Raw genomic sequence first — 26262 nt, 5'->3', positions numbered from 1 at the left:
AACTCAGAACAGTTGGCGTTCGAGTAACACCACTACCGAGGAAACATTCTATTCTCTACTGATAACTGTAGACTGGTCTCCAAATGACTGCACTGCTGTTTTTGCGAGAGGTAAAATCACGTTCCACCCTTTTTGCATTCATCTTAATTGTATAGGATTATACTGACGAATTGCTTATAATGAAAACCAACCCATTACTAAAACACAATTATCATTATATTCCTTTATAGCCCTTTCACTTCCATGACAACAACGTTCAAACGTGTAAATTTAGAGGTATATTCGATCCTTTTTTTTTCAACATAAAACATAAATACATATAAAAAAAACGTGATAAAATATTTTGTGGTCAAACATTCATAATTAAAACTGTGACCATTATCCTGATAAATCGACCGTTAAATAAATATACAACACTTATTCCATTTGATTTATCGTCTGATAGAATGTCTTCCATAATTTCGCCCGATTTATTTTCAATATCGTCCATATTATTTCCGTCATCATCACCCTCACTGTCAGTGTTTGCTATTCTGGAACTTTCAAAAGTACTGGGTGTCGGTTTATGTGGTATGTTCGAGTCTACGTTCGCTGTGGAACTTTTATTTACTTGAATATTCGTGTCTACACTTCCGATTAAAGGATCACTTCCAGTAGCAGGATCACCACCGTCCCAGTTGCCACAACGTGGAAAATTTGGAGGAGGGCGTGGCATCTGTTGGTAAGAACCGACTTGTATTACTAATCCCATGCCTATTTCTATATGGAACTCTACATGGCAATGGAACAGCCAGAAACCGACATTATTAGCGTGAAATCTGAGAACAGTATAGCCACCATCAGGTACTGTAACACTATCTTTAGTAACAGCACCATGCAATTTCCTAATTATCCCCCCTTGTTTATCCAACTCCATCACGTGCTCTACCGACGTCGAATTGCCTAACTGAAAACAGAGAATATAAAGGTCATTAACTGAATACGTGTTTACGGTCTAAAGGGTTTGAGCAATGTACAGATAAATCTATATTCCCACCAACCGAATTTCATAACTCTTTTCATAAGCCCGGAGAGGAGTTAACATGGGCCTAGCCTGTTCCCCATGAATGAAATAAAATATTGTTTACAAAAACAAAACCTGACAAATGTTTGTTATCGCGAGCCTTGATGCAGTTATGTAATTTTTCACCACAAACCATACCACGCTCAAGGATTGCGTTGATGATGTTATAATCAGCTTAGTCTGCACTTATCAAAACTGACGAATGAATACAATCTGCCATACATACAGCCCCGGGGCATTACCCTGAAATCACAAACTTGTGCAGTTTCGATAAATTATTGTCCATTATTACCATTCTGATCAAACTCGGTATGACAGTCAAATGATCTACGAAAAGAAAGTGTTCCGGGTGACCCATTGGTTTCAGCGCTCACGTCCCTGAGAAAAACAACAGTCATTATGTGTGGCTTAATGGCCGAGAGCGAGACATTAAGTGATATATTGAAACAACAGCTCGAGACTACGTACCTCGTGTTGTTTCAATATATTACTCAATGTCTTAAGCTCGAGACTATTAAACAACTTAAAATACAGACACTTGCACGTGACTTGCAATGAAATACGTCACTCGGGTCCTATATTCTAACTAGTTACACTTGGCACATCAAAGGATGACGTCACATCTGTATTTTAAATCTTAATAAATAAAGCCTTACCCTGTCCATGGCGACCACACGGAATGCGTGGCCATGTAAATGCATGGGGTGATTAGCATTAAAAGCCACGCCCTCATCCACAAGAATAATCTCCACGACATCTCCTAGTGCCACCTGTAGTCGATGTACACACTGGCAGTATTTTACAGTACAGTTGATACTGACTGTTTCACTGTTACAGAACATATCTTCTGACAAATCCGACCACTGACCCAGCGGTGGTGAGGGTGGAAAAATTGTCGAGATGTGATTCATCTGGGGTGACAAGAGTTTCTTCCTCTTCACCACATCAAATATAGAATAGAATTGAGGATGATGAAAATTCTGGTTATCGATGACGTTGAAGTCCATTGCGATATAGAATTGTCTGTCGGGTATTGGTTTTAAAGCTATATCATCTTCGGCTATTGAACATAGTGTTGATACTGGCAGTAGAGTCGGTGTACCGCGACGATTCCATGGGTTCAGTTTCTGAAAAGAGAAACGTTTAAAGTTCTTACATTTCGATAGTATTGACAGTGTGACGAAATTACAAAAGAACACACCTGCAACGTCCTACTGTTCTGCTCCGACTGGGATAATGAAGACGGGCATACGCCATACAGTGTGCTATGAGGGACTTTTTTGCCCGGACAGCGGCGCTACGAGAAACTCTTATATCAGATTCCAACTGCCACGAGATCTTTTACATGCACGCCAATATGTACACAGGACCTCGGTTTTTCGTACCATCCGAACGACCACGCAGGAAAATCCCGAGCAACTTTCTCGGTCAACACCGGGAGCGAACCCGCGACCTCCAGGCTAGCGAGCCAGCGTCTTACTCACTTAGCTACGCTGACTCCCTGTACTTAAAGCAGGCACGTCTCTAACTCAATATCATCCACAGTCTTCGACAAAGCAAACACAACTTATTGGTCAATTTAAATCAACATTGGTGTTGTTATCTTGCCATGAAAAGATGGATCTCTGATATCCAAATTTAATACAAAATGAAAATTTTAAAATTGGCACACGAATCGCGTTACAGAATGCCTTCGGGCGCCATTTGTAATGCAGTAACTTGATGAACGAGGTTAAACATATCCCAAAGAAGAATTCTACATATGTAGACGGGAATAACCAGACACCAAAGATTGCCGAACATAACTGATTAGAAATTACAGCAAACGATTAAATGTAAATCAGTTTTTATACATTCATATTACATTATTATATGCGTTGCTACACATTTGTGTCCATTTGTAGGTGCCAAAGAATAGAAATTTAGCTCCTTTAACTGTTCTGTTAACAAACTGTATCTTTCAACAATATGCATTTCTTTAATCTCTTTTACCCAACAACTTGAAATGAAATGGGGTTTATCCTCCAACTTTTCTTCACCGACTGATCTAATGAAGACGGGCATACGCCATACAGTGTGCTATGGGGAAAATTTTGCCTGGACAGCGGCACTGCCGCCTACTGTTATTTCGAATTCCAACTGTCAAGGTTTGTTTACTTGCACGCCAAGGTATACACGGGAAATCGGTTTTTCGTCCCATCCAAATGACTATACGTTTGAGCACTGACTGGCACTCAGTCCTGAAACACTGACACGGGGGAACCACGCCGGATTATCTCTATGAACGGTCAAGACCAACACGGGGATCAAAAACGGATCTCCAGGTTTAGCAAGCCAACGTCTTACTCACCGAGCCACCACGGCCAGCGAGTTTTCTGTGCACCCCTCTTTTCTAATACCAGTCCTTTGTCATTAACTTATGTCTTCAAAACGGGTATCATTGATGAAAAGGGGCCAATTATAGCAAAAACGATACCCAATAAGTGTTTGTTCAGTGATCAATTTAAATATCAAACAGATGAAAATACACAAAAAGGAAGGCATCTTACCAAACCTGTTCTCCTCCCATCATTATAATCTGGCCTCGTTACCAGATCACGGTGTGCTCCGCTATATTTCAAGATAGCATGTTGTTTGGCTTGTTTGAATGAAGCACCACAGTCCGCCAATCCTCTGACGTGGATTAAGTAATTATCAATGTCTCGGTCAGCGTGAAGAACGAAATCATATCTTTCTCCAGCAAAGATATTAAAAGAGTCTACAATTATGGAGTGGAATGGGTAGCCATCAGAAGAGATCATATAAAGCTGATGGTCTTGTACGGAGAACTGTAGAGGGCAGTTTAAAACGCCATTGCTGGCCACACGAAACCGATATCTTTTTCCTTTCTCCACTTTAAATACTTCTGATGGTGTAAAATGGTTGACTTGAGTTACGGGGTCAGGATACGGCTCCAGAGCACCTTTACCTAAAAAGTCATTTGTCCATAAATTATTGATTAGTTTTTATTATTAGTTTTTATACTACGTAGTATAAAAACTATTGTTTTTGTTCGAATTATTAGTTTTGTATAAAAACTATTGTTTTTGTTCGGATTATATTATTTTTCCTCGCGTTTTTGGAAAAAGTACATATTCTACAGAATTAAACTCTATACTATCCGAAAGGTATTTAGTTGAAAGGGTAAATGAATAAATAAAATTTTAGAAATGTTATCAGGAAGTGACGTCATCAACGAAATTAGACAAATATGAGACATCAAAGGAAACTTTTTTTTTCTCAACCAATTTGAATGCGGTTTTCACCAATTTGTAGCTGTTTGTATTTCTCAACTGTTACTTCCTGACATTGTGACCCCTACGACGCATGCGTATGACGTAATTTTAAGCTCAAATGTGAAAAGTGGGAAAATTCTGAGCGTAACTTTTTTATTTTGGAAGATTTCTACTTGAAACTTTCAGAATACATTACAAATGGGTGGATAAGGCCAAAATTGTCAACAAAAATTTTCCGATTATCTCCCCTTTGAAGATAAAGTCAGATTTTCAACTTCTTTAATTTTGCCTTATTTAAAAATATTTGTCAGTAGGAGTCGTCTATCAACTTTTTAGAGTACTTTCATGAAGTGCCACTATTTTGAAAATGTAAGTAAATCTTCCCAATCCTACTCCTCCTACAATTCCTATCCAATTTTCAATATCGTCAAAGCATTCACAATTCGCAGTCGATCGATCATTTTGAAATTTTGATATTTGACCTACATTTTTTTTAAAAGTGACGTCATAAAATTGACGGTTTTTTTTATAAAAAAAAGTGTAAGACTTTGAAATCAGGTAAAATGTCAATGACAAACGATAAATTGAGTCATTTGGTGCTTATTCTGCAAGTCTCTGCAAAATCGGTTTGTAAATAAAGGTTCTACAGATAAAATAAGTGATCTAAATCGTTTAAAGGGATATTTAAAACCGCTTATCAGGACTTGATAAGCGCGACTATAATGTATTAAACATGGCCGAGTTGTAAAGTACAATGCGCGAAAGAGGAGTACGATTCAAGTTGCTGGATATGTCCATTTTTATCGCCTGTTCTATTTATAAGATTATAATGCTATTAATGGATCGCCTGTTGTCTTTTATATTTCTGCTTATTTTGTAAGGGGGTTGTCTATAATAGAAAGTGCAGGGGGACTGCACCACACATAATTTACATAAAAACAAATACATGGACAAGACATCATACTCAGAAACCACAAATAAACTAGCAATTCAAAAAGAGTGAATGGATCCGGGAGCTAGCCGTAAGCGTCCACTGCGCTGTACAGTCCCGGGCCTGTAGTGACACAGATTTCACTCAAATTTGAAAACAATCAGGAATACAACCCAAAGAAATCATTGTGTAATGTCAGCATGAGTCATGAGGTGGCAGTGTAATGTCAGCATGAGTCATGAGGTGGCAGTGCAATGACGATCCTATAGTTAAGAAGGATAACGTTGCCAATATTATTTCAATGTTCATAGTGCAAACTGCATATGCCAGCAGTTCAAAATACGTATTTTAGTTTTACAATTTGCAATTCCTATTGCTCCACAATACCAATGTCACGGTGTTAGAATACAGAATGCACCTTTCAATAATACAAAATACAGTATAATAGTTATTTTGCACATAACACTAATCTATTCTGCATTTTGCATACTAGACAACTGCGTAATAGAACCTGGCATATTAGAACATATACCTTATATCGGGTCTACGACGAAGCTCATACGGAAATTAATAATTTACGCGATCAATCTACAAGGTCAAGGTCAGTAAAAGGGGCTGAGATCATGCTGGCATACAATAAGTCACCATACAATAAGTCGGCTTACCATTCAATAAGGGCGAATCAAGCTATCATGCAAGCCCCACATTGTTACTTCATAGTCCCGCACCCTTTTCACTTCAACTTTAATCTTTTTATCCTTTTCTTCAAAGTAGGGTAGCTAAGAGGTGAGACGCTGGCTCGCTAGCCTGGAGGTCGCGTTTTCGATCCCTGTATTGGCCGGGAAAGTTGATCGAAACCTGTATACATTTGCGTGCACGTAAAATATCCCTTGTCAGTTAGAATTCGATATAAGAATAGGCCATAATGTCACTGCCCGGGCAAAATTTCCGTCGTAGCACACTGTATGGCGTATACCCATTCCCATTAGCCCGGTTGGAGCATAACAGTAGGACCTTAAACCCCATTTCAAATTTTCAAAATAAGTACCAGAAAATTATTTAATTATTCGAAAAGAGAAATGAACGTGCGTTTTAGTATACGTAACATGATATCTGGAATTCGTATTAAGACAGGTACACGTATGTTTACTAAAAAGGAACTAAATCGCTAATATATGGGACCTACAAATTGAAACAAATGGGTCGTAACGCATATAATAATGTAATATGAATGTATATAAACTGATTTACATTCAATCGTTTCTGATTTTGTTATAATTTCAAATCAGTTATGTTTGGCGAAATACGCCGGAAGTCTCAATCGAATGGCTGTCTCTAGCGTCTGGCTATTCCAGCCTACACCGATAATATTTATTGGGCATGCTTTCCAGATATGGATATGGCATCACCGTTTGAGATAGGTCTAGCCCAGTTCTGGCGCTGAAACGCATTATGGTATACCAATGGTAAAGTGTTTATTTTGTCTTAAATATTGGATATCAGAAGCCCATCTATTCCCGGTAAGATCACAACATCAGTGTGGATTTAAATTCGTGTTTTCTTTCAATGATATTGAGTTAGAGACTTAGCTACTTTAAATACCCCCATCCCCGTCATTTAATAGAGTTTCGTACCACCCGACTTTGAGAGTGGGCGGATGACCGAATGGTTAGCCTGTGCATGTTGTATCATAAGGTCTATCATTGAGTCAACGGGCGTGGTTTCAATTCCCGGTTGTACGTGACAAGGAGTAGGGTCGCCTGTCCAACCTCGTGGGTTTTCTCCGGGTCCTCCTACTACTGAAGACCCCTACGTGCAAGTGAATTATTGAAATTGAACCACATGTACCGAAATGACCTAGTTTGTGTCGAGTGGACGTTAAACACCATCTCTCTCTCTATCTCTCTCTCTCGCTCTCTCACTCTCTCTCTCTCCACCCGACTTTGATCGTTTTTCTTTCCCCTTGTCAGTGATGCAGGACAACGACAACTTTCTAATCGTTCGGATGATACGTAAAAATGATATCCCGTGTACACATTAGCGTGCGTGTAAAAGATCCACTGGCAGTTGGAATTCGATACAGATCCCCTGGCAGTTGGAATAGAGAACGAGAACGAGAACGAGGTGACGTCGTTCTGTGCATTACGTCATCATTTTTAGTGGGGTTTCGCCACGTCTGCTTTCAATCTCGGACGTGAAAACGACTTGAGGACGCCGAAGTCGTAAGTACTTCCGAGTTTATATTACTAGTATTTTACATCAATAAACATAAATTTTGTTACTGTTACGTGTTTACCAAACATGTACCGAACACACGTACAAAGTTTAAGGGACATGAGGCGTTGTTAAACGAAAATATCGTATGTTTTTGTTGGCATAGTAAAAATGACCAAAATGTTACAAAATTGCCGATTGTGGTTCTTCTTGACATTTTTGTTTGTCTGTGTTTCTTACAAATTTTAAATTACTATAAATTTCACACACCATTTTAAACAACTTAGCCTATTTATCATGCCCTTTTTATACATTTTTGGTGCACATTGTCCAGAATTATGTCCAAGCACGGAAGTAGGCTAATGTTGCGTCGTCTGCTAATGCTATGTTTACAAATCGGCGCGCCACCTACAAACAAAGGAACTCGGACGCATTTTTTCTTAACTGCATTTTAGCGTCGAGGCCCACGAGAACGAGAACGACGTCACCTCGTTCTCGTTGTCGTTCTCGGGTCAAATCTTAACCTCTCTATTGTGTGGCAGTACGAGACGCTAGAGGAGGCCACAACCGTTACTAAACACTTTATTCCGATTGTTCTCCACGTCTGTGAATTTCATTTTGGGGGGTACTGTGACATCACGAACGTTATCAATGTCAAGGACTTTCGGCGAGACGTATTCTTGCTTTCTGTTGATGTCAAGGTCGTCTGTGCACAACATAACACTAAAATAGTTGCCTTAAACCAAATATCAAAAATCTAGTCCCAAAAATACCGAGTGTCAAGTTTTTAATTTTGCTGAGTATATGAGTGTTTTCTTCTGTCCAAAATATGGCTTTAGTGACCCTGTAACATAAATAGTTGATTGCTGTGTGTAATAATTAGTCTTTGAATTAATACTGTTGCTTCTTTGTCAAAATTATCTTATAACGGTAATAATCTGGACAGAAATCGACGGCTCGCGCTGTTTATAAGCAAGTCCAATTTGTTTAGCGGTTGCAGTAGTATCGTACAGCAGTATCGAATATTGCACCTGTAATAAAAGGCATGACGTTGTTAGAGCATGGATACTATCTGTAGTTAATATTAATTTTTTATATGTTACTGACGTTGAATCTTTAACGTGCACGAAACAAGAAAATTGGCGATATTTCATTGAATATTCAATCAATTTTTGAACCAGTCCACTCGAAACAAACTAAGTCATTTCGGGACTAACATATGGTTTATTTTTTTATTTCAATAATTCGCTTGCGCGTAGGGGTCTTTAGCAGTGGGAGGAAACCGGAGGACCCGGAGAAAACCCACGAGGTTGGACAGGCGACCCTACTCCTTGTCACGTACAATCGGGGAATCGAAACCCCGCCAGTTGACTCAATGACAGACCGTATGATACAGCGTACGCGTGCGTGTTACCCCCCTCCACATCCCCCTCCCCGTATGAAACCACCGTACAACGGTCAAAAGTATCATGAGTGGCCAAACAAATGGCACTGTATATCGACAAAAGTCCGAAATGGTCATAATCGGAACGTTCTGCATACGTATAATATAGACAACTATTTTTCAAAGTGGCAATATTTGAACTAAGGGTGTTCTACTGTTAACCAATATCTGGCACTGGTGCTTCTAGAGTTAAGATATTTCATATTAGTATCTGGCACTGGTGCTTCTAGAGTGAAATATTTCATATTAGTAAATAACAGTCGCTCCTGAAATTAATATCCGAGTTTTTTTTGTGTGTACATGACGTCATCTCTTTATACCATTTAAAATAAAGCTCTCTGCTGCAGCTATTTATAAGGAAGTCGCCCCTCTGTATTTATAAAGAAAAGTTGATAATTATGATTTAGGGTTTTAGTTGTTATCTGAGACTTCAAAGACTGTTTTTGTCCCATTCGGAAAACTGTTGTTTTTTTTATATTCCATTTACCATTCGTGTAGATCTCTGAAACTAACAGAGTTCTGAATATTGATTTTTCCCTTGTTTTTAGCAATTATTACTTATAACTATCGCGAAAGTTGTGAACAGGCCCGAAGTGGTGTAAATCTTTAACGTGCACGAAAATTGAAAACCGGCCCTAATTATGTCAATTCCAAACCGATTTTCGAAAAAGTTATATTTTTGTACAGCTGGGGATATTGCGGATGCGATAACGACCGAATTGAGATACCATGTCGTTCTCATTTTTTCTTCAAAATTTGAAAATTTACTAAAATTGTTATTTCTTGGAATTTTGAGTTTTCGATTACATATTTTGATTGCCGGCGTTTGTTCCATTCTACCGATCTAGGATTATCATGATGCTAATTGTTCAACTCTATTTTTCAATTCCCTTCTCTAATTCCCTTCCCTTTTTTAATGCGCATACAAAGAACGTGTGGTGGGAATAGTCTTTTGTCATGCATCTGGCGACGGTGGGACGCCTTGGTTACTGTGAAAGCCTTCAGTCTTGCAAGCAAGTCTAGTTAGGCTTTCACCTTCGGTGAAAGACTATTGTTTTTACTAAGATTAATATTATTATTAGGCTTTCACCTTCGGTGAAAGACTATTGTTTTACTAAGATTAATATTATTAGGCTATTGTTATTACTAAGATTAATATTATTATTCTTTTTTTTATTGGAGGAAGCTAGATCTCAGCAACTATAAGAGATAGAGGTTTGAAATTTGATTTTCTGTCGGAAAAGTAGTGTGCAGCTACTGCTTAAAACTATTTCGAAATTTGTGCGCATAGCGGAAATGCGTGAAATCTTTAACGTGCACGAAAATTGAATATCGGCCATTATTCTCTTAATTCTCAATTGATTCTTCAGATATTTACATTTTTGGATAGCTGGAGACATTTCTGAGCAGAAACTTTGTCGCTATCATTTTTTGGGTGAAAAATGGAAATTTTTCAAAATTTTCTAAAATATTTTTTGGGGGAATTTTGAAATTTCATTTATATTCTGGGATAGCTGACATCAATCCGATTCCAACAATATAAGTTTTGTTCTGAAATGTTGACTTAGAATTTTCACTTTTTTTTCGCATATTGGTCAAATCGTAGAGTTTTTATTTTTTTAAAACGGCTCTAATGATTTTTCTGAAACTTCAGGAATATGAAGTCGAAGGACCAAACAAGTCCATGAACTATAAATGAAAATCATCTAATCACCGGAAGTAGTCAAGAAAGGTATCCACACTTTGACAAAATTGTGAAAAATGGGTGCCTGTGCGGAAAATGCGATGTATCAATTGCGTTCTTGTCGATTAGTTAAAGTTTTATATCGTTTAATAGCCAATTGAATTGTCTATCGGATGGTACTAAAGCAGCATGTTTCTATCAAAAATTTAAAAAGTTATGTGACTTTGAAAAGTAACGTTTTTTTACGATTTCGAGCAACTTTGGACGCATGCTTCTCGGAAACTTTCTCAATCGAGAAGCTAATGGGTACTCTGTTTTGTGAAACCACTGTATCATTTTTTGAAATGTCAGGGGTAGCCGAAAAAAAGAGATCGAAAACGTCGTATTTTTACGATTTGGAGCATTTTTAGAGGCCTAATTCTCGAAAAGTCAACATACTTATTTTTTGGAACTTCTACAGAGAGGCCTATCGGTAGTGTTATACATAAAACGATTGTACAACAGTCCTAAATATCAGGAGTAGGAGAACAGAGGGATCGAATATTGAAAACGGCAGCTTTCATTGTTAAGCGAAACATAGGGTGGATACAATCTTTACGTTTTGTCAACGTATAGAGCCTGTTCAAGAGTGTTTTTTTTCTTTCACATTGACGATATTTTGAATTAAAATTATTTCAACTATGAGTATTTAATTCTATCCAAAATATGGGTTTAGTGACCCTGTAGCAGAAATAGTTGATTGCAGTGTGTAATAATTAGTCTTTGAATTAATATTGTTGCTTTTTTGTCAAGATTATCTTATAACCGTAATCATCTAGACAGAAATGGACGGCTCGCGCTGTTTATAAGCAAATCCAATTTGTTAATTGTATGCAGTAGTATCGTACAGAAATATCGTACATTGCACCTCTGGTAATGGCATGACGTTGTTTGAGCATGGACTCTTATCTGAAATTATCAACTATGAGTGTTTAATTCTATCCAAAATATGGGTTTAGTGACCCTGTAGCAGAAATAGTTGATTGCAGTGTGTAATAATTAGTCTTTGAATTAATATTGTTGCTTTTTTGTCAAGATTATCTTATAACCGTAATCATCTAGACAGAAATGGACGGCTCGCGCTGTTTATAAGCAAATCCAATTTGTTAAATGTATGCAGTAGTATCGTACAGAAATATCGTACATTGCACCTCTGGTAAAGGCATGACGTTGTTTGACCATGGACTCTTATCTGAAATTATTATCAAATTTTTATATGTTAGTGACGTGAAATCTTTTACGTGCACGAAACCAGAAAATTGGCGATATTTCATTGAATATTCAATCAATTTTTGAACCAGTTACATATTTGAGTTGCTGACATGAACGCAATTCCGAAGTCCCCTGTACAAATTGGTGTGGCCGTAAAAGATCCCTTGGCAGTTGGAATTCTATATAAGAGTAGACTAGCGCCGCTGTACGACCATGTTTAGAGGTCTTTTTCTCAAAAAGGCAATCTAATTTTTTTGGGGGGAACTCCTTCTATAGAGAGCCTAATTGATATATCTGTGTATGAAACCACCGTACAACGGTCAAAAGTATCAATAGTGACTAAACAAATGGCACTGTATATCGACAAAAGTCCGAAATGGTCATAATCGGAACGTTTTGCTTACGTATAAAGCATATATAGAGATCTTTTTTTAAGTGGCAATATTTGAACTAAGGGTATTTTACTGTCAACCAAAATACGGAATTGGTGCTTCTAGGCTGAAAATAAGTTATTTTAGTAAATAACATTTAGTCGTAGAATTTATGTGCGAGGTCATTTGTCTACATGACGTCATCACTTGATACCATTGAAAATAAAGGATTCCGATACGGCTATTTATAAGGAAGTCGCCTTTTTCTCATCAAAAATGAAAATCTAATGCTTATAAGTATGTTTTAGGTTTTGGTAGTTATCTTAGACCTAAGATTCCTTTTTTGTCCCATTCAGATATTTACATTTTTGGATAGCTGGAGACATTTCTGAGCAGATAGCAGTTCAAAACTGTGGAATTTAGAAACTTTGTCGCTATCATTTTTTTGGTGAAAAATGGAAACTTTTCAAAATTTTCTAAAAATTTTATTTTTGGGAATTTTGAAATTTCAGTTATATTTTTGGATAGCTGAAATCAATCCGATTCCAACAATATAAGTTTTGTTCTGAAATGTTGATTTGATTTTTCACTTTTTTTTCGCATTTTGGTCAAATCGTAGTGTTCTTTTTTTAAACGGCTCCAACGATTTTTCTGAAACTTCAGGAATATGAAGTCGAAGGACCAAACAAGTCCATGAACTATAAATGAAAATCCTCTAATCACCGGAAGTAGTCAAGGAAGGTATCTAAACTTTGACAAATTTGTGAAAACTGGGTGCCTGTGCGGAAAATGCGATGTATCAATTGTGTTCTTGTCGATTAGTTAACGTTTTATATCGTTTAATAGCCAATTGAATTGTCTATCGGATGGTACTAAAGCGGTATGTTTCTATCAAAAATGTAAAAAGTTATGTGACTTTGAAAAGTAACGTTTTTTACGATTTCGAGCTACTTTGGACGCATGTTTCTCGGAAACGCCCCCAACGATTTTTTTAAAAACTTTCTCAATCGAGAGGCTAATGGGTACTCTGTTTTGTGAAACCACTGTATCATTTTTTGAAATGTCAGGGGTAGCCAAGAAAAGAGATCGAAAATCGAAAACGTCGTATTTTTACGATTTGGAGCATTTTTAGAGGCCTATTTCTCGAAAAGTCAACATAATTCTTTTTTGGAGCTTCTTGTACAGAGAGGCCTATCGGTAGTGTTATACATAAAACGATTGTACAACAGTCCCAAATATCAGGAGTAGGAGAACAGAGGGATCGAATATTGAAAACGGCAGCTTTCATTGTTAAGTGAAACATGGGGTGGATACAATCTGTACGTTTTGTCAACGTATAGAGCCTGTTCAAGAGTGTTTTTTTTCTTTCACATTGACGATATTTTGAATTAAAATTATTTCAACTATGAGTGTTTTCGTCTATCCAAAATATGGGTTTAGGGACCCTGTAGCAGAAATAGTTGATTGCAGTGTGTAATAATTAGTCTTTGAATTAATATTGTTGCTTCTTTGTCAAGATTATCTTATAACCGTAATCATCTAGACAGAAATAGTCGGCTCGCGCTGTTTATAAGCAAATCCAATTTGTTAATTGTATTGATCGTAACATTTATGGCCAAGCGGACCAGACTGCGCCCGCTCGCCACCCCTTTTCTACCCCAAAACTTTCTCCGCTCCTTTCGATGAGATTTTTAACTTGGGCATTCCCTGCTAAGACATTATGTCTCAAATTAAACTGGACCAAGCCTAATCCATACGGCTTCCTCCAGTAAGTTTCTTAGGAAACATCCTTGTCTACGATATCACCTTAGGTGGAAGTGGACGTAAAACACCAGAAACGAACGAACGAATGTTAATTGTATGCAGTAGTATCGTACAGAAGTATCGAATATTGCACCTCTAATAAAGGCATGACGTTGTTTGAGCATGGAATCTATCTGAAATTATTATTAAATTTGTATATGTTAGTGACGTCAATTTAATCTTTTACGTGCACGAAACCAGAAAGTTGGCGATATTTCATTGAATATTCAATCAATTTTTGAACCAGTTACATATTTGAGTAGCTGACATGAACGCGATTCCGAAGTCCCGTGTACAATTTGGTGTGACCGTAAAAGATCCCTTGGCGGTTGGAATTCTATATAAGAGTAGACTAGCGCCGCTGTACGAGCATGTTTAGAGGTCTTTTTCTCAAAAAGGCTATCTAATATTTTTTGGGGGAACTCCTTCTATAGAGAGCCTAATTGATATATCTGTGTATGAAACCACCGTACAACGGTCAAAAGTATCAAGAGTGGCCAAACAAATGGCACTGTATATCGACAAAAGTCCGAAATGGTCATAATCGGAACGTTTTGCTTACGTATAAAGCATTGAACTAAGGGTATTTTACTGTCAACCAAAATACGGAATTGGTGCTTCTAGGCTGAAAATAAGTTATTTTAGTAAATAACATTTAGTCGTAGAATTTATGTGCGAGGTCATTTGTCTACATGACGTCATCACTTGATACCATTGAAAATAAAGGATTCCGATACGGCTATTTATAAGGAAGTCGCCTTTTTGTCATCAAAAATGAAAATCTAATGCTTGTAAGTATGTTTTAGGTTTTGGTAGTTATCTTAGACCTAAGATTCCTTTTTTGTCCCATTCGGAAACTGTTTTGTTTATTCCTTTTCTAATTCGTGTAGATCTTTGAAACTGTGACAGGTAGAGTTCTGAATATTGATTTTCACAATATTTTCACAGTTATATTTTTGTACAGCTGGGGATATTGCGGATGTGATAACGACCGAAGTGAGATATCGTGTCGTTCTCATTTTTTCTTCAAAATTTGAAAATTTACTAATATTGTTATTTCTTGGTATTTGGAGTTTTCGATTACATATTTGGATTATCGGCATCTGTTCGATTCTACCGATCTAGGATTATCATGATGTGAATTGTTCAGCTATATTTTTCAATTCCCTTCTCTATCGTAATGCGCATGCAAAGAACGTGTCAATATCTGAGTTATGCTAGGGTGTGGGGGTTTTAATGGGGGGGTGGGGGTGGGGGGAAGAATAGTCTTTTGTCATGCATCTGGCGACGGTGTGACGCCTTGGTTACGGTGAAAGCCTTCAGTCTTGCGAGCAAGTCTAGTTAGGCTATTGTTATTACTAAGATTAATATTATTAGGCTTTCACCTTTGGTGTAAGGCTATTGTTATTACTAAGATTAATATTATTATTTTTTTTTTATAGGGGGAAGCTAGATCTCAGCAACTATAAGAGATAGAGGTTTGAAATTTGATTTTCTGTCGGAAAAGTGGATGGCCGCTACCGCTTAAAGCTATTTCGAAATTTGTGAGCATAGCGGAAATGCTTCAAATCTTTAACGTGCACCGAAATTAAAAATCGGCCACTATTCTCTTAATTCTCAATGGATTCTTCAGATATTTACATTTTTGGATAGCTGGAGACATTTCTGAGCAGATAGCAGTTCAAAACTGTGGAATTTAGAAACTTTGTCGCTATCATTTTTTTGGTGAAAAATGGAAACTTTTCAAAATTTTCTAAAAATTTTATTTTTGGGAATTTTGAAATTTCAGTTATATTTTTGGATAGCTGAAATCAATCCGATTCCAACAATATAAGTTTTGTTCTGAAATGTTGATTTGATTTTTCACTTTTTTTTCGCATTTTGGTCAAATCGTAGTGTTCTTTTTTTAAACGGCTCAACGATTTTTCTGAAACTTCAGGAATATGAAGTCGAAGGACCAAACAAGTCCATGAACTATAAATGAAAATCCTCTAATCACCGGAAGTAGTCAAGGAAGGTATCTAAACTTTGACAAATTTGTGAAAACTGGGTGCCTGTGCGGAAAATGCGATGTATCAATTGTGTTCTTGTCGATTAGTTAAAGTTTTATATCTTTTAATAGCCAATTGAATTGTCTATCGGATGGTACTAAAGCGGTATGTTTCTATCACAAATGTAAAAAGTTATGTGACTTTGAAAAGTAACGTTTTTTACGATTTCGAGCTACTTTGGACACATGTTTCTCGGAAACGCCCCCAACGATTTTTTAAAAACTTTCTCAATCGAGAGGCTAATGGGTACTCTGTTTTGTGAAACCACTGTATCATTTTTTGAAATGTCAGGGGTAGCCAAGAAAAGAGATCGAAAATCGAAAACGTCGTATTTTTACGATTTGGAGCATTTTTAGAGGCCTATTTCTCGAAAAGTCAACATAATTCTTTTTTGGAGCTTCTTGTACAGAGAGGCCTATCGGTAGTGTTATACATAAAACGATTGTACAACAGTCCCAAATATCAGGAGTAGGAGAACAGAGGGATCAAATATTGAAAACGGCAGCTTTCATTGTTAAGTGAAACATAGGGTGGATACAATCTGTACGTTTTGTCAACGTTCAAGAGTGTTTTTTTTCTTTCACATTGACGATATTTTGAATTAAAATTATTTCAACTATGAGTGTTTTCGTCTATCCAAAATATGGGTTTAGGGACCCTGTAGCAGAAATAGTTGAATGCAGTGTGTAATAATTAGTCTTTGAATTAATATTGTTGCTTCTTTGTCAAGATTATCTTATAACCGTAATCATCTAGGCAGAAATAGTCGGCTCGCGCTGTTTATAAGCAAATCCAATTTGTTAATTGTATTGATCGTAACATTTATGGCCAAGCGGACCAGACTGCGCCCGCTTGCCACCCCTTTTCTACCCCAAAACTTTCTCCGCTCCTTTCGATGAGATTTTTAACTTGGGCATTCCCTGCTAAGACACTACGTCTCAAATTAAACTGGACCAAGCCTAATCCATACGGCTTCCTCCAGTAAGTTTCTTAGGAAACATCCTTGTCTACGATATCACCTTAGGTGGAAGTGGACGTAAAACACCAGAAACGAACGAACGAATGTTAATTGTATGCAGTAGTATCGTACAGAAGTATCGAATATTGCACCTCTAATAAAGGCATGACGTTGTTTGAGCATGGAATCTATCTGAAATTATTATTAAATTTGTATATGTTAGTGACGTCAATTTAATCTTTTACGTGCACGAAACCAGAAAATTGGCGATATTTCATTGAATATTCAATCAATTTTTGAACCAGTTACATATTTGAGTAGCTGACATGAACGCGATTCCGAAGTCCCGTGTACAAATTGGTGTGACCGTAAAAGATCCCTTGGCGGTTGGAATTCTATATAAGAGTAGACTAGCGCCGCTGTACGAGCATGTTTAGAGGTCTTTTTCTCAAAAAGGCTATCTAATATTTTTTTGGGGAACTCCTTCTATAGAGAGCCTAATTGATATATCTGTGTATGAAACCACCGTACAACGGTCAAAAGTATCAAGAGTGGCCAAACAAATGGCACTGTATATCGACAAAAGTCCGAAATGGTCATAATCGGAACGTTTTGCTTACGTATAAAGCATTGAACTAAGGGTATTTTACTGTCAACCAAAATACGGAATTGGTGCTTCTAGGCTGAAAATAAGTTATTTTAGTAAATAACATTTAGTCGTAGAATTTATGTGCGAGGTCATTTGTCTACATGACGTCATCACTTGATACCATTGAAAATAAAGGATTCCGATACGGCTATTTATAAGGAAGTCGCCTTTTTGTCATCAAAAATGAAAATCTAATGCTTGTAAGTATGTTTTAGGTTTTGGTAGTTATCTTAGACCTAAGATTCCTTTTTTGTCCCATTCGGAAACTGTTTTGTTTATTCCTTTTCTAATTCGTGTAGATCTTTGAAACTGTGACAGGTAGAGTTCTGAATATTGATTTTCACAATATTTTCACAGTTATATTTTTGTACAGCTGGGGATATTGCGGATGTGATAACGACCGAAGTGAGATATCGTGTCGTTCTCATTTTTTCTTCAAAATTTGAAAATTTACTAATATTGTTATTTCTTGGTATTTGGAGTTTTCGATTACATATTTGGATTATCGGCATCTGTTCGATTCTACCGATCTAGGATTATCATGATGTGAATTGTTCAGCTATATTTTTCAATTCCCTTCTCTATCGTAATGCGCATGCAAAGAACGTGTCAATATCTGAGTTATGCTAGGGTGTGGGGGTTTTAATGGGGGGGTGGGGGTGGGGGGAAGAATAGTCTTTTGTCATGCATCTGGCGACGGTGTGACGCCTTGGTTACGGTGAAAGCCTTCAGTCTTGCGAGCAAGTCTAGTTAGGCTATTGTTATTACTAAGATTAATATTATTAGGCTTTCACCTTTGGTGTAAGGCTATTGTTATTACTAAGATTAATATTATTATTTTTTTTTTATAGGGGGAAGCTAGATCTCAGCAACTATAAGAGATAGAGGTTTGAAATTTGATTTTCTGTCGGAAAAGTGGATGGCCGCTACCGCTTAAAGCTATTTCGAAATTTGTGAGCATAGCGGAAATGCTTCAAATCTTTAACGTGCACCGAAATTAAAAATCGGCCACTATTCTCTTAATTCTCAATGGATTCTTCAGATATTTACATTTTTGGATAGCTGGAGACATTTCTGAGCAGATAGCAGTTCAAAACTGTGGAATTTAGAAACTTTGTCGCTATCATTTTTTTGGTGAAAAATGGAAACTTTTCAAAATTTTCTAAAAATTTTATTTTTGGGAATTTTGAAATTTCAGTTATATTTTTGGATAGCTGAAATCAATCCGATTCCAACAATATAAGTTTTGTTCTGAAATGTTGATTTGATTTTTCACTTTTTTTTCGCATTTTGGTCAAATCGTAGTGTTCTTTTTTTAAACGGCTCCAACGATTTTTCTGAAACTTCAGGAATATGAAGTCGAAGGACCAAACAAGTCCATGAACTATAAATGAAAATCCTCTAATCACCGGAAGTAGTCAAGGAAGGTATCTAAACTTTGACAAATTTGTGAAAACTGGGTGCCTGTGCGGAAAATGCGATGTATCAATTGTGTTCTTGTCGATTAGTTAAAGTTTTATATCTTTTAATAGCCAATTGAATTGTCTATCGGATGGTACTAAAGCGGTATGTTTCTATCACAAATGTAAAAAGTTATGTGACTTTGAAAAGTAACGTTTTTTACGATTTCGAGCTACTTTGGACACATGTTTCTCGGAAACGCCCCCAACGATTTTTTAAAAACTTTCTCAATCGAGAGGCTAATGGGTACTCTGTTTTGTGAAACCACTGTATCATTTTTTGAAATGTCAGGGGTAGCCAAGAAAAGAGATCGAAAATCGAAAACGTCGTATTTTTACGATTTGGAGCATTTTTAGAGGCCTATTTCTCGAAAAGTCAACATAATTCTTTTTTGGAGCTTCTTGTACAGAGAGGCCTATCGGTAGTGTTATACATAAAACGATTGTACAACAGTCCCAAATATCAGGAGTAGGAGAACAGAGGGATCAAATATTGAAAACGGCAGCTTTCATTGTTAAGTGAAACATAGGGTGGATACAATCTGTACGTTTTGTCAACGTTCAAGAGTGTTTTTTTTCTTTCACATTGACGATATTTTGAATTAAAATTATTTCAACTATGAGTGTTTTCGTCTATCCAAAATATGGGTTTAGGGACCCTGTAGCAGAAATAGTTGAATGCAGTGTGTAATAATTAGTCTTTGAATTAATATTGTTGCTTCTTTGTCAAGATTATCTTATAACCGTAATCATCTAGGCAGAAATAGTCGGCTCGCGCTGTTTATAAGCAAATCCAATTTGTTAATTGTATTGATCGTAACATTTATGGCCAAGCGGACCAGACTGCGCCCGCTTGCCACCCCTTTTCTACCCCAAAACTTTCTCCGCTCCTTTCGATGAGATTTTTAACTTGGGCATTCCCTGCTAAGACACTATGTCTCAAATTAAACTGGACCAAGCCTAATCCATACGGCTTCCTCCAGTAAGTTTCTTAGGAAACATCCTTGTCTACGATATCACCTTAGGTGGAAGTGGACGTAAAACACCAGAAACGAACGAACGAATGTTAATTGTATGCAGTAGTATCGTACAGAAGTATCGAATATTGCACCTCTAATAAAGGCATGACGTTGTTTGAGCATGGAATCTATCTGAAATTATTATTAAATTTGTATATGTTAGTGACGTCAATTTAATCTTTTACGTGCACGAAACCAGAAAATTGGCGATATTTCATTGAATATTCAATCAATTTTTGAACCAGTTACATATTTGAGTAGCTGACATGAACGCGATTCCGAAGTCCCGTGTACAAATTGGTGTGACCGTAAAAGATCCCTTGGCGGTTGGAATTCTATATAAGAGTAGACTAGCGCCGCTGTACGAGCATGTTTAGAGGTCTTTTTCTCAAAAAGGCTATCTAATATTTTTTTGGGGAACTCCTTCTATAGAGAGCCTAATTGATATATCTGTGTATGAAACCACCGTACAACGGTCAAAAGTATCAAGAGTGGCCAAACAAATGGCACTGTATATCGACAAAAGTCCGAAATGGTCATAATCGGAACGTTTTGCTTACGTATAAAGCATTGAACTAAGGGTATTTTACTGTCAACCAAAATACGGAATTGGTGCTTCTAGGCTGAAAATAAGTTATTTTAGTAAATAACATTTAGTCGTAGAATTTATGTGCGAGGTCATTTGTCTACATGACGTCATCACTTGATACCATTGAAAATAAAGGATTCCGATACGGCTATTTATAAGGAAGTCGCCTTTTTCTCATCAAAAATTAAAATCTAATGCTTGTAAGTATGTTTTAGGTTTTGGTAGTTATCTTAGACCTAAGATTCCTTTTTTGTCCCATTCGGAAACTGTTTTGTTTATTCCTTTTCTAATTCGTGTAGATCTTTGAAACTGTGACAGGTAGAGTTCTGAATATTGATTTTCACATGTTTTAAACTCTTAGTACTTATAATTAACGCGAAAGTTACGAACAGACCCGAAGTGAAGTAAATCTTTAACGTGCACGAAAATTGAAAATCGGCCATAACTATGTCAATTCCCAACTGATTTTCGAAAAAGTTATATTTTTGTACAGCTGGGGATATTGCGGATGCGATAACGACCGAAGTGAGATATCGTGTCGTTCTCATTTTTTCTTCAAAATTTGAAAATTTACTAATATTGTTATTTCTTGGAATTTTGATTTTTCGATTACATATTTGGATTATCGGCATCTGTTCGATTCTACCGATCTAGGATTATCATGATGTGAATTGTTCAGCTATATTTTTCAATTCCCTTCTCTATCGTAATGCACATGCAAAGAATTTGTCAATATCTGAGTTATGCATATTTGTGTTTTTATTTGGGGGGGGGGGGGAGTGGCGGGGATAGTCTTTGTCATGGATCTGGCGACCGTGTGACGCCTTGGCTAGGGTGAAAGCCTTCAGTCTTGCAAGCAAGTCTAGTTATTATTTTTTTTTTTTCCATTTTGCCTATTTCTCAGCAAATATAAGAGATAGATGTCTGAAGTTTGATTTTTTCTCAGGAAACTTGGTGATAGTTAGTGCTTAAATGTAAAACAAAATTTGTGCTCATAGCGGAAATGCGTCAAATCTTTAACGTGCACGCAAATTAAAAATCGGCCATATTTCTGTTAATTCTTAACCGATTTTACAGACATTTACATTTTTGGATAGCTGGAGACATTTCTGAGCAGATAGAAGTTCAAAACTGTGGAATTTAGAAACTTTATCGCTATCACTTTTTTGGTGAAAAATGGAAAATTTTCAAAATTTTCTAAAATTTTTATTTTTGGGAATTTTGAAATTTCAGTTATATTTTTGGTTAGCTGACATCAATCTGATTCCAGCAATATAAGTTTTGTTCTGAAATGTTGATTTTGATTTTTCACTTTTTTTTGCATTTTTGTCATATCGTAGAGTTCTTATTTTTTTTAAAACCGCTCCAACGATTTTTCTGAAACTTCAGGAATATGAAGTCGAAGAACCAAACCAGTCCATGAACTATAAATGAAAATCCTATAATCACCGGAAGTAGTCAAGAAAGGTATCCAAACTTTGACAAAATTGTGAAAAGTGGGTGTCTGTGCGGAAAATGCGATGTATCAATTGTGTTCTTGTCGATTAGTTAAAGTTTTATAACGTTTAATAGCCAATTGAATTGTCTATCAGATGGTACTAAAGCGGCAAGTTTCTATCAAAGATTTAAAAAGTTAAGTAACGTTTTTTACGATTTCGAGCAACTTTGGACGCATGTTTCTCTGAAACGCCGCAAACGATTTTTTTAAGACTTTCTCAATCGAGAGACTAATGCGTTGTCTGTTGTGTGAAACTACTGTATAATTTTTTGAAATGTCAGGGGTAGCCGAAAAAGATCGAAAATCGAAAACGTCGTTTTTTTACGATTTGGAGCATTTTTAGAGGTCTATTTCTCGAAAAGTAAACATAATATTTTTTTGGAACTTCTTTTACAGAGAGGCCTATCGCCAGTGTTATATATAAAACCATTGTACAACAGTTCCAAATTTCAGGAGTAGGAGAACAAAGGGATCGAAAATTGAACATTGCACCTTTCATTGTTAAGCGAAACATAAGGGGGGATACAATCTGTACGTTTTGTCAGTATAGAGCCTATTCAAGAGTGCTTTTATCAGTGATGATATTTGAACTAAAATTATTTCAGCTATGAGTGTTTTCTTCTATCCAAAATATGGGTTTAGTGACCCTGTAACAGAAATAGTTGATTGCTCTGTGTAATAATTAGTCTTTGAATTAATATTGTTGCTTCTTTGTCAAAATTATCTTATAACGGTAATCATCTGGACAGAAATGGATGGCTCGCGCTGTTTATAAGCAAATCCAATTTGTTTAGCGGTTGCAGTAGTATCGTACAGTAGTATCGAATATTGCACCTGTGATAAAAGGCATGACGTTGTTAGAGCATGAACCCAAACTGTAATATTAATTTTTTATATGCTATTAAAAATCTAGTCCCAAAAATCCCGAGTGTCAAGTTTTTAATTTGGCTGAGTATATGAGTGTTTTCTTCTGTCCAAATTATGGGTTTAGTGACCCTGTAACATAAATAGTTGATTGCTGTGTGTAATAATTAGTCTTTGAATTAATATTGTTGCTTCTTTGTCAAAATTATCTTATAACGGTAATAATCTGGACAGAAATCGACGGCTCGCGCTGTTTATAAGCAAGTCCAATTTTGTTAAGAAGTTGCAGTAGTATCGTACAGTAGTATCGAATATTGCACCTGTGAAAAAAGTCATGACGTTATTTGAGCATGGACTCTATCTGTAATATTAATTTTTTATATGCTAGTGACGTCAAATCTTTAACGTGCACGAAACCAGAAAATTGGCGATATTTCATTGACTATTCAATTAATTTTTGAACTAGTTACATATTTGAGTAGCTGACATGATCGCGATTCCGAAGTCCCGTGTACACATTGGTGTGACCGTAAAAGATCCCTTGGCAGTTGGAATTCTATATAAAAGTAGACTATCGCCGCTGTACGAGCATGTTTAGAGGTCTTTTTCTATAGAGAGCCTAATTGATATATCTGTGTATGAAAAGAGCGAGAGAGAAATGGGGTTTAACGTCCACTCGACACAAACCAGGTCATTTCAGGACTAACATATGGTTTATTTTTTTATTTCAATAATTCGCTTGCGCGTAGGGGTCTTTAGCAGTGGGAGGAAACCGGAGGACCCGGAGAAAACCCACGAGGTTGGACAGGTGACCCTACTTCTTGTCACGCACAACCAGGGAATAGAAACCCCACCAGTTGACTCAATGATAGAACGTATGATACAGCGCACGTGCGGGCGCGTGTTACCCCCCCCCCCCTCCCCCGTATGAAACCACCGTACAACGGTCGAAAGTATCAAGAGTGGCCAAACAAATGGCACTGTATGTCGACAAAAGTCCGAAATGGTCATAATCGGAACGTTGTGCATACGTATAATATAGAGAGCTATTTTTCAAAGTGGCAATATTTGAACTAAGGGTGTTCTACTGTTAACCAATATCTGGCATCGATGCCTCTAGAGTTCGTTCGTTCGTTCGTTCGTTCGTTTCTGGAGTTCGTCTCTAGAGTGAAAATATTTCATATTAGTAAATAACAGTTGCTCCTGAAATTAATATCCCAGTTTTTTGTGTACATGACGTCATCTCTGTATACCATTTAAAATAAAGCTCCCTGCTGCAGCTATTTATAACGAAGTCGCCCCTCTGTATGTATTAAGAAAAGTTGATGTTGATAATTATGATAATTGCGTCTGATTGTCGTACAGTGCGGACGTGTTTAGAGAGAGCTCTTGTCTCCAGTGATTTTTTCAAGCGAATCAATTGGATTAATAATAGTTATGTGATTCTGACATTATGTTTATGGATAAAAGTCCATGTAGTTATAAACGATTAAAATAATGTACTGTGAAAATAGTGTCGGATGCTCGCCATAAGGTTGGACTATTAATTGATGAGATCGAAAATGTTTGTGGTTACGATACAGTATCAGCCTGTGTACCAATGAATGGATACTACGAAGTGACTCTAAGTACAGTAGACCAGCTTTCAAAATTGATAGAAGGATTATGTATAGATGAAAAACAATTAGAGGTGAGCTACGTAGGCTTTAGAATTATTGTTATTTCTTTCATGAACATTACATCTCAGACGCGGAAATTTATGATAAGTTAAAGTCATGGAAAGTAACACCTGTAAGTGAAATAAGAGAACGTTTTTATAAACATGGTGAAAGAAATATAGCCGATGGAACTCGTTTTGTGAAAGTCAAATTCCCTCCTGAAGTAGCGAGTCTACCTTATGCGACAAGGTTTGATGTCAGATCGTTCTATGTTAAACATGATGATCAATCCCGTGTATGTTTTAATTGCTTGAAAACAGGACACGGGGTTAAAAATTGCCCAGATTATATATGTTACAGGTGTAATAAAGCCGGACATACAAAACGTACATGTGAAGAAGTCGCGTGTCAAGATTGTGGCCATTTTATTTGTGTTTGTGAGCAACAAGAGATCGACAATACATGTCCTAAGTCAACAATAGAATCTGTGGTGAGCGAAAACACAAACCCAAGTATAGACGATAGTGAAAATACGGGCGAGTCAGAGATAGAAGTTATTTCAGGGGTGAGGGAAGATCAGAAAGAAGAAGGTGCGGCTAATACATTGATCGAAAAGACCAAAGACGAAGAAGTGTTTACATGCGAAGGTGAACCAACAGATATGGACCAACATGACGGAACCGAGGAAAGTGAATGGAGGCAGAATAAATATGTTTACGATTATAATAAACGAATAAGAAACCAGTTCAACAGACATGCTTTAGCAGATAAACCGGCATCCATTTACAACAAGGCCAGTCGAATGTAATACGCGAACGAAGAATTTAAGTTCATTTATACACCAAGCAAACTTTTTACAGTTTTGTGTTTAGTGTGCAGTAAGCGAAGACGTGTGTTAGTGAATATAACAGTACTGATGTATGGAGTTTTACTTTTGTGGATTATAGGAAATGAGTTTTTAATTTTTTTTACAGTGTATTGGATTGTGGACTGTAGCAGATTTTAATGTGTTATCATACAGCCTAGGATCGTGTCAAAATTTGTATCGAAAGAATAACATGATGGATTATATGTTTGGATTTACATTGTGTATCTTTTACTAATTCATATGTCTTAGAGATTAAATCTGGATTTATAGTACTTCAAGGTAATTTATTTATACATACACCTATACCTATTTATAAATATACTATTCAAAAAAAGTAGGGGATATTTGATTTTGGGGGCATAATACTAAAATATGCAAATGACTACGAAAAAAGTCACTATAGAACCTAACAGAAGAAACATTTCCAGTTACATGTGATGCCCAAACGCACCAATAGCTACCGCATGGAATGCAGGTGATGCTTGGGATCATCATGGGGGTCCAACCCAAGATTTGCACGACTCTGACTTTGAATGTTACAGTCATTGTGGCATTGAATTCCAGGGTGGAAACATCAGTTTAATTGTTTTAGTGACCAGAAAACAAATTTTG

At 36.7% G+C, this 26262-nt stretch overlaps 1 protein-coding gene across 5 annotated transcripts in view; it reads right to left on the bottom strand.

The window, feature by feature from the left end:
• Positions 1 to 265: 265 nt before the first annotated feature.
• Positions 266 to 26262, bottom strand: part of LOC126830218 (uncharacterized) — a 64277-nt gene continuing 38280 nt past the window's right edge. For all 5 annotated transcript variants that reach the window (XM_050560579.2, XM_050560583.2, XM_050560564.2 and 2 more), the window contains 3 exons: positions 3613 to 4031; positions 1720 to 2190; positions 266 to 946 (listed from right to left, as the gene is read on the bottom strand). In XM_050560579.2, coding sequence (XP_050416536.1) covers positions 350 to 946; positions 1720 to 2190; positions 3613 to 4031 — 1487 coding nt within the window. In that variant the 3' untranslated portion in view covers positions 266 to 349. The remainder of the gene's footprint in view (positions 947 to 1719; positions 2191 to 3612; positions 4032 to 26262) is intronic.

The sequence above is a fragment of the Patella vulgata genome, chromosome 1 (genome assembly GCF_932274485.2).
Source record: "Patella vulgata chromosome 1, xgPatVulg1.2, whole genome shotgun sequence".
Classification (NCBI taxonomy): Eukaryota; Metazoa; Mollusca; class Gastropoda; family Patellidae; genus Patella; species Patella vulgata.
Note: the sequence above shows the minus strand (reverse complement) of the source record. Positions and strands in the feature narration are given on the sequence as shown.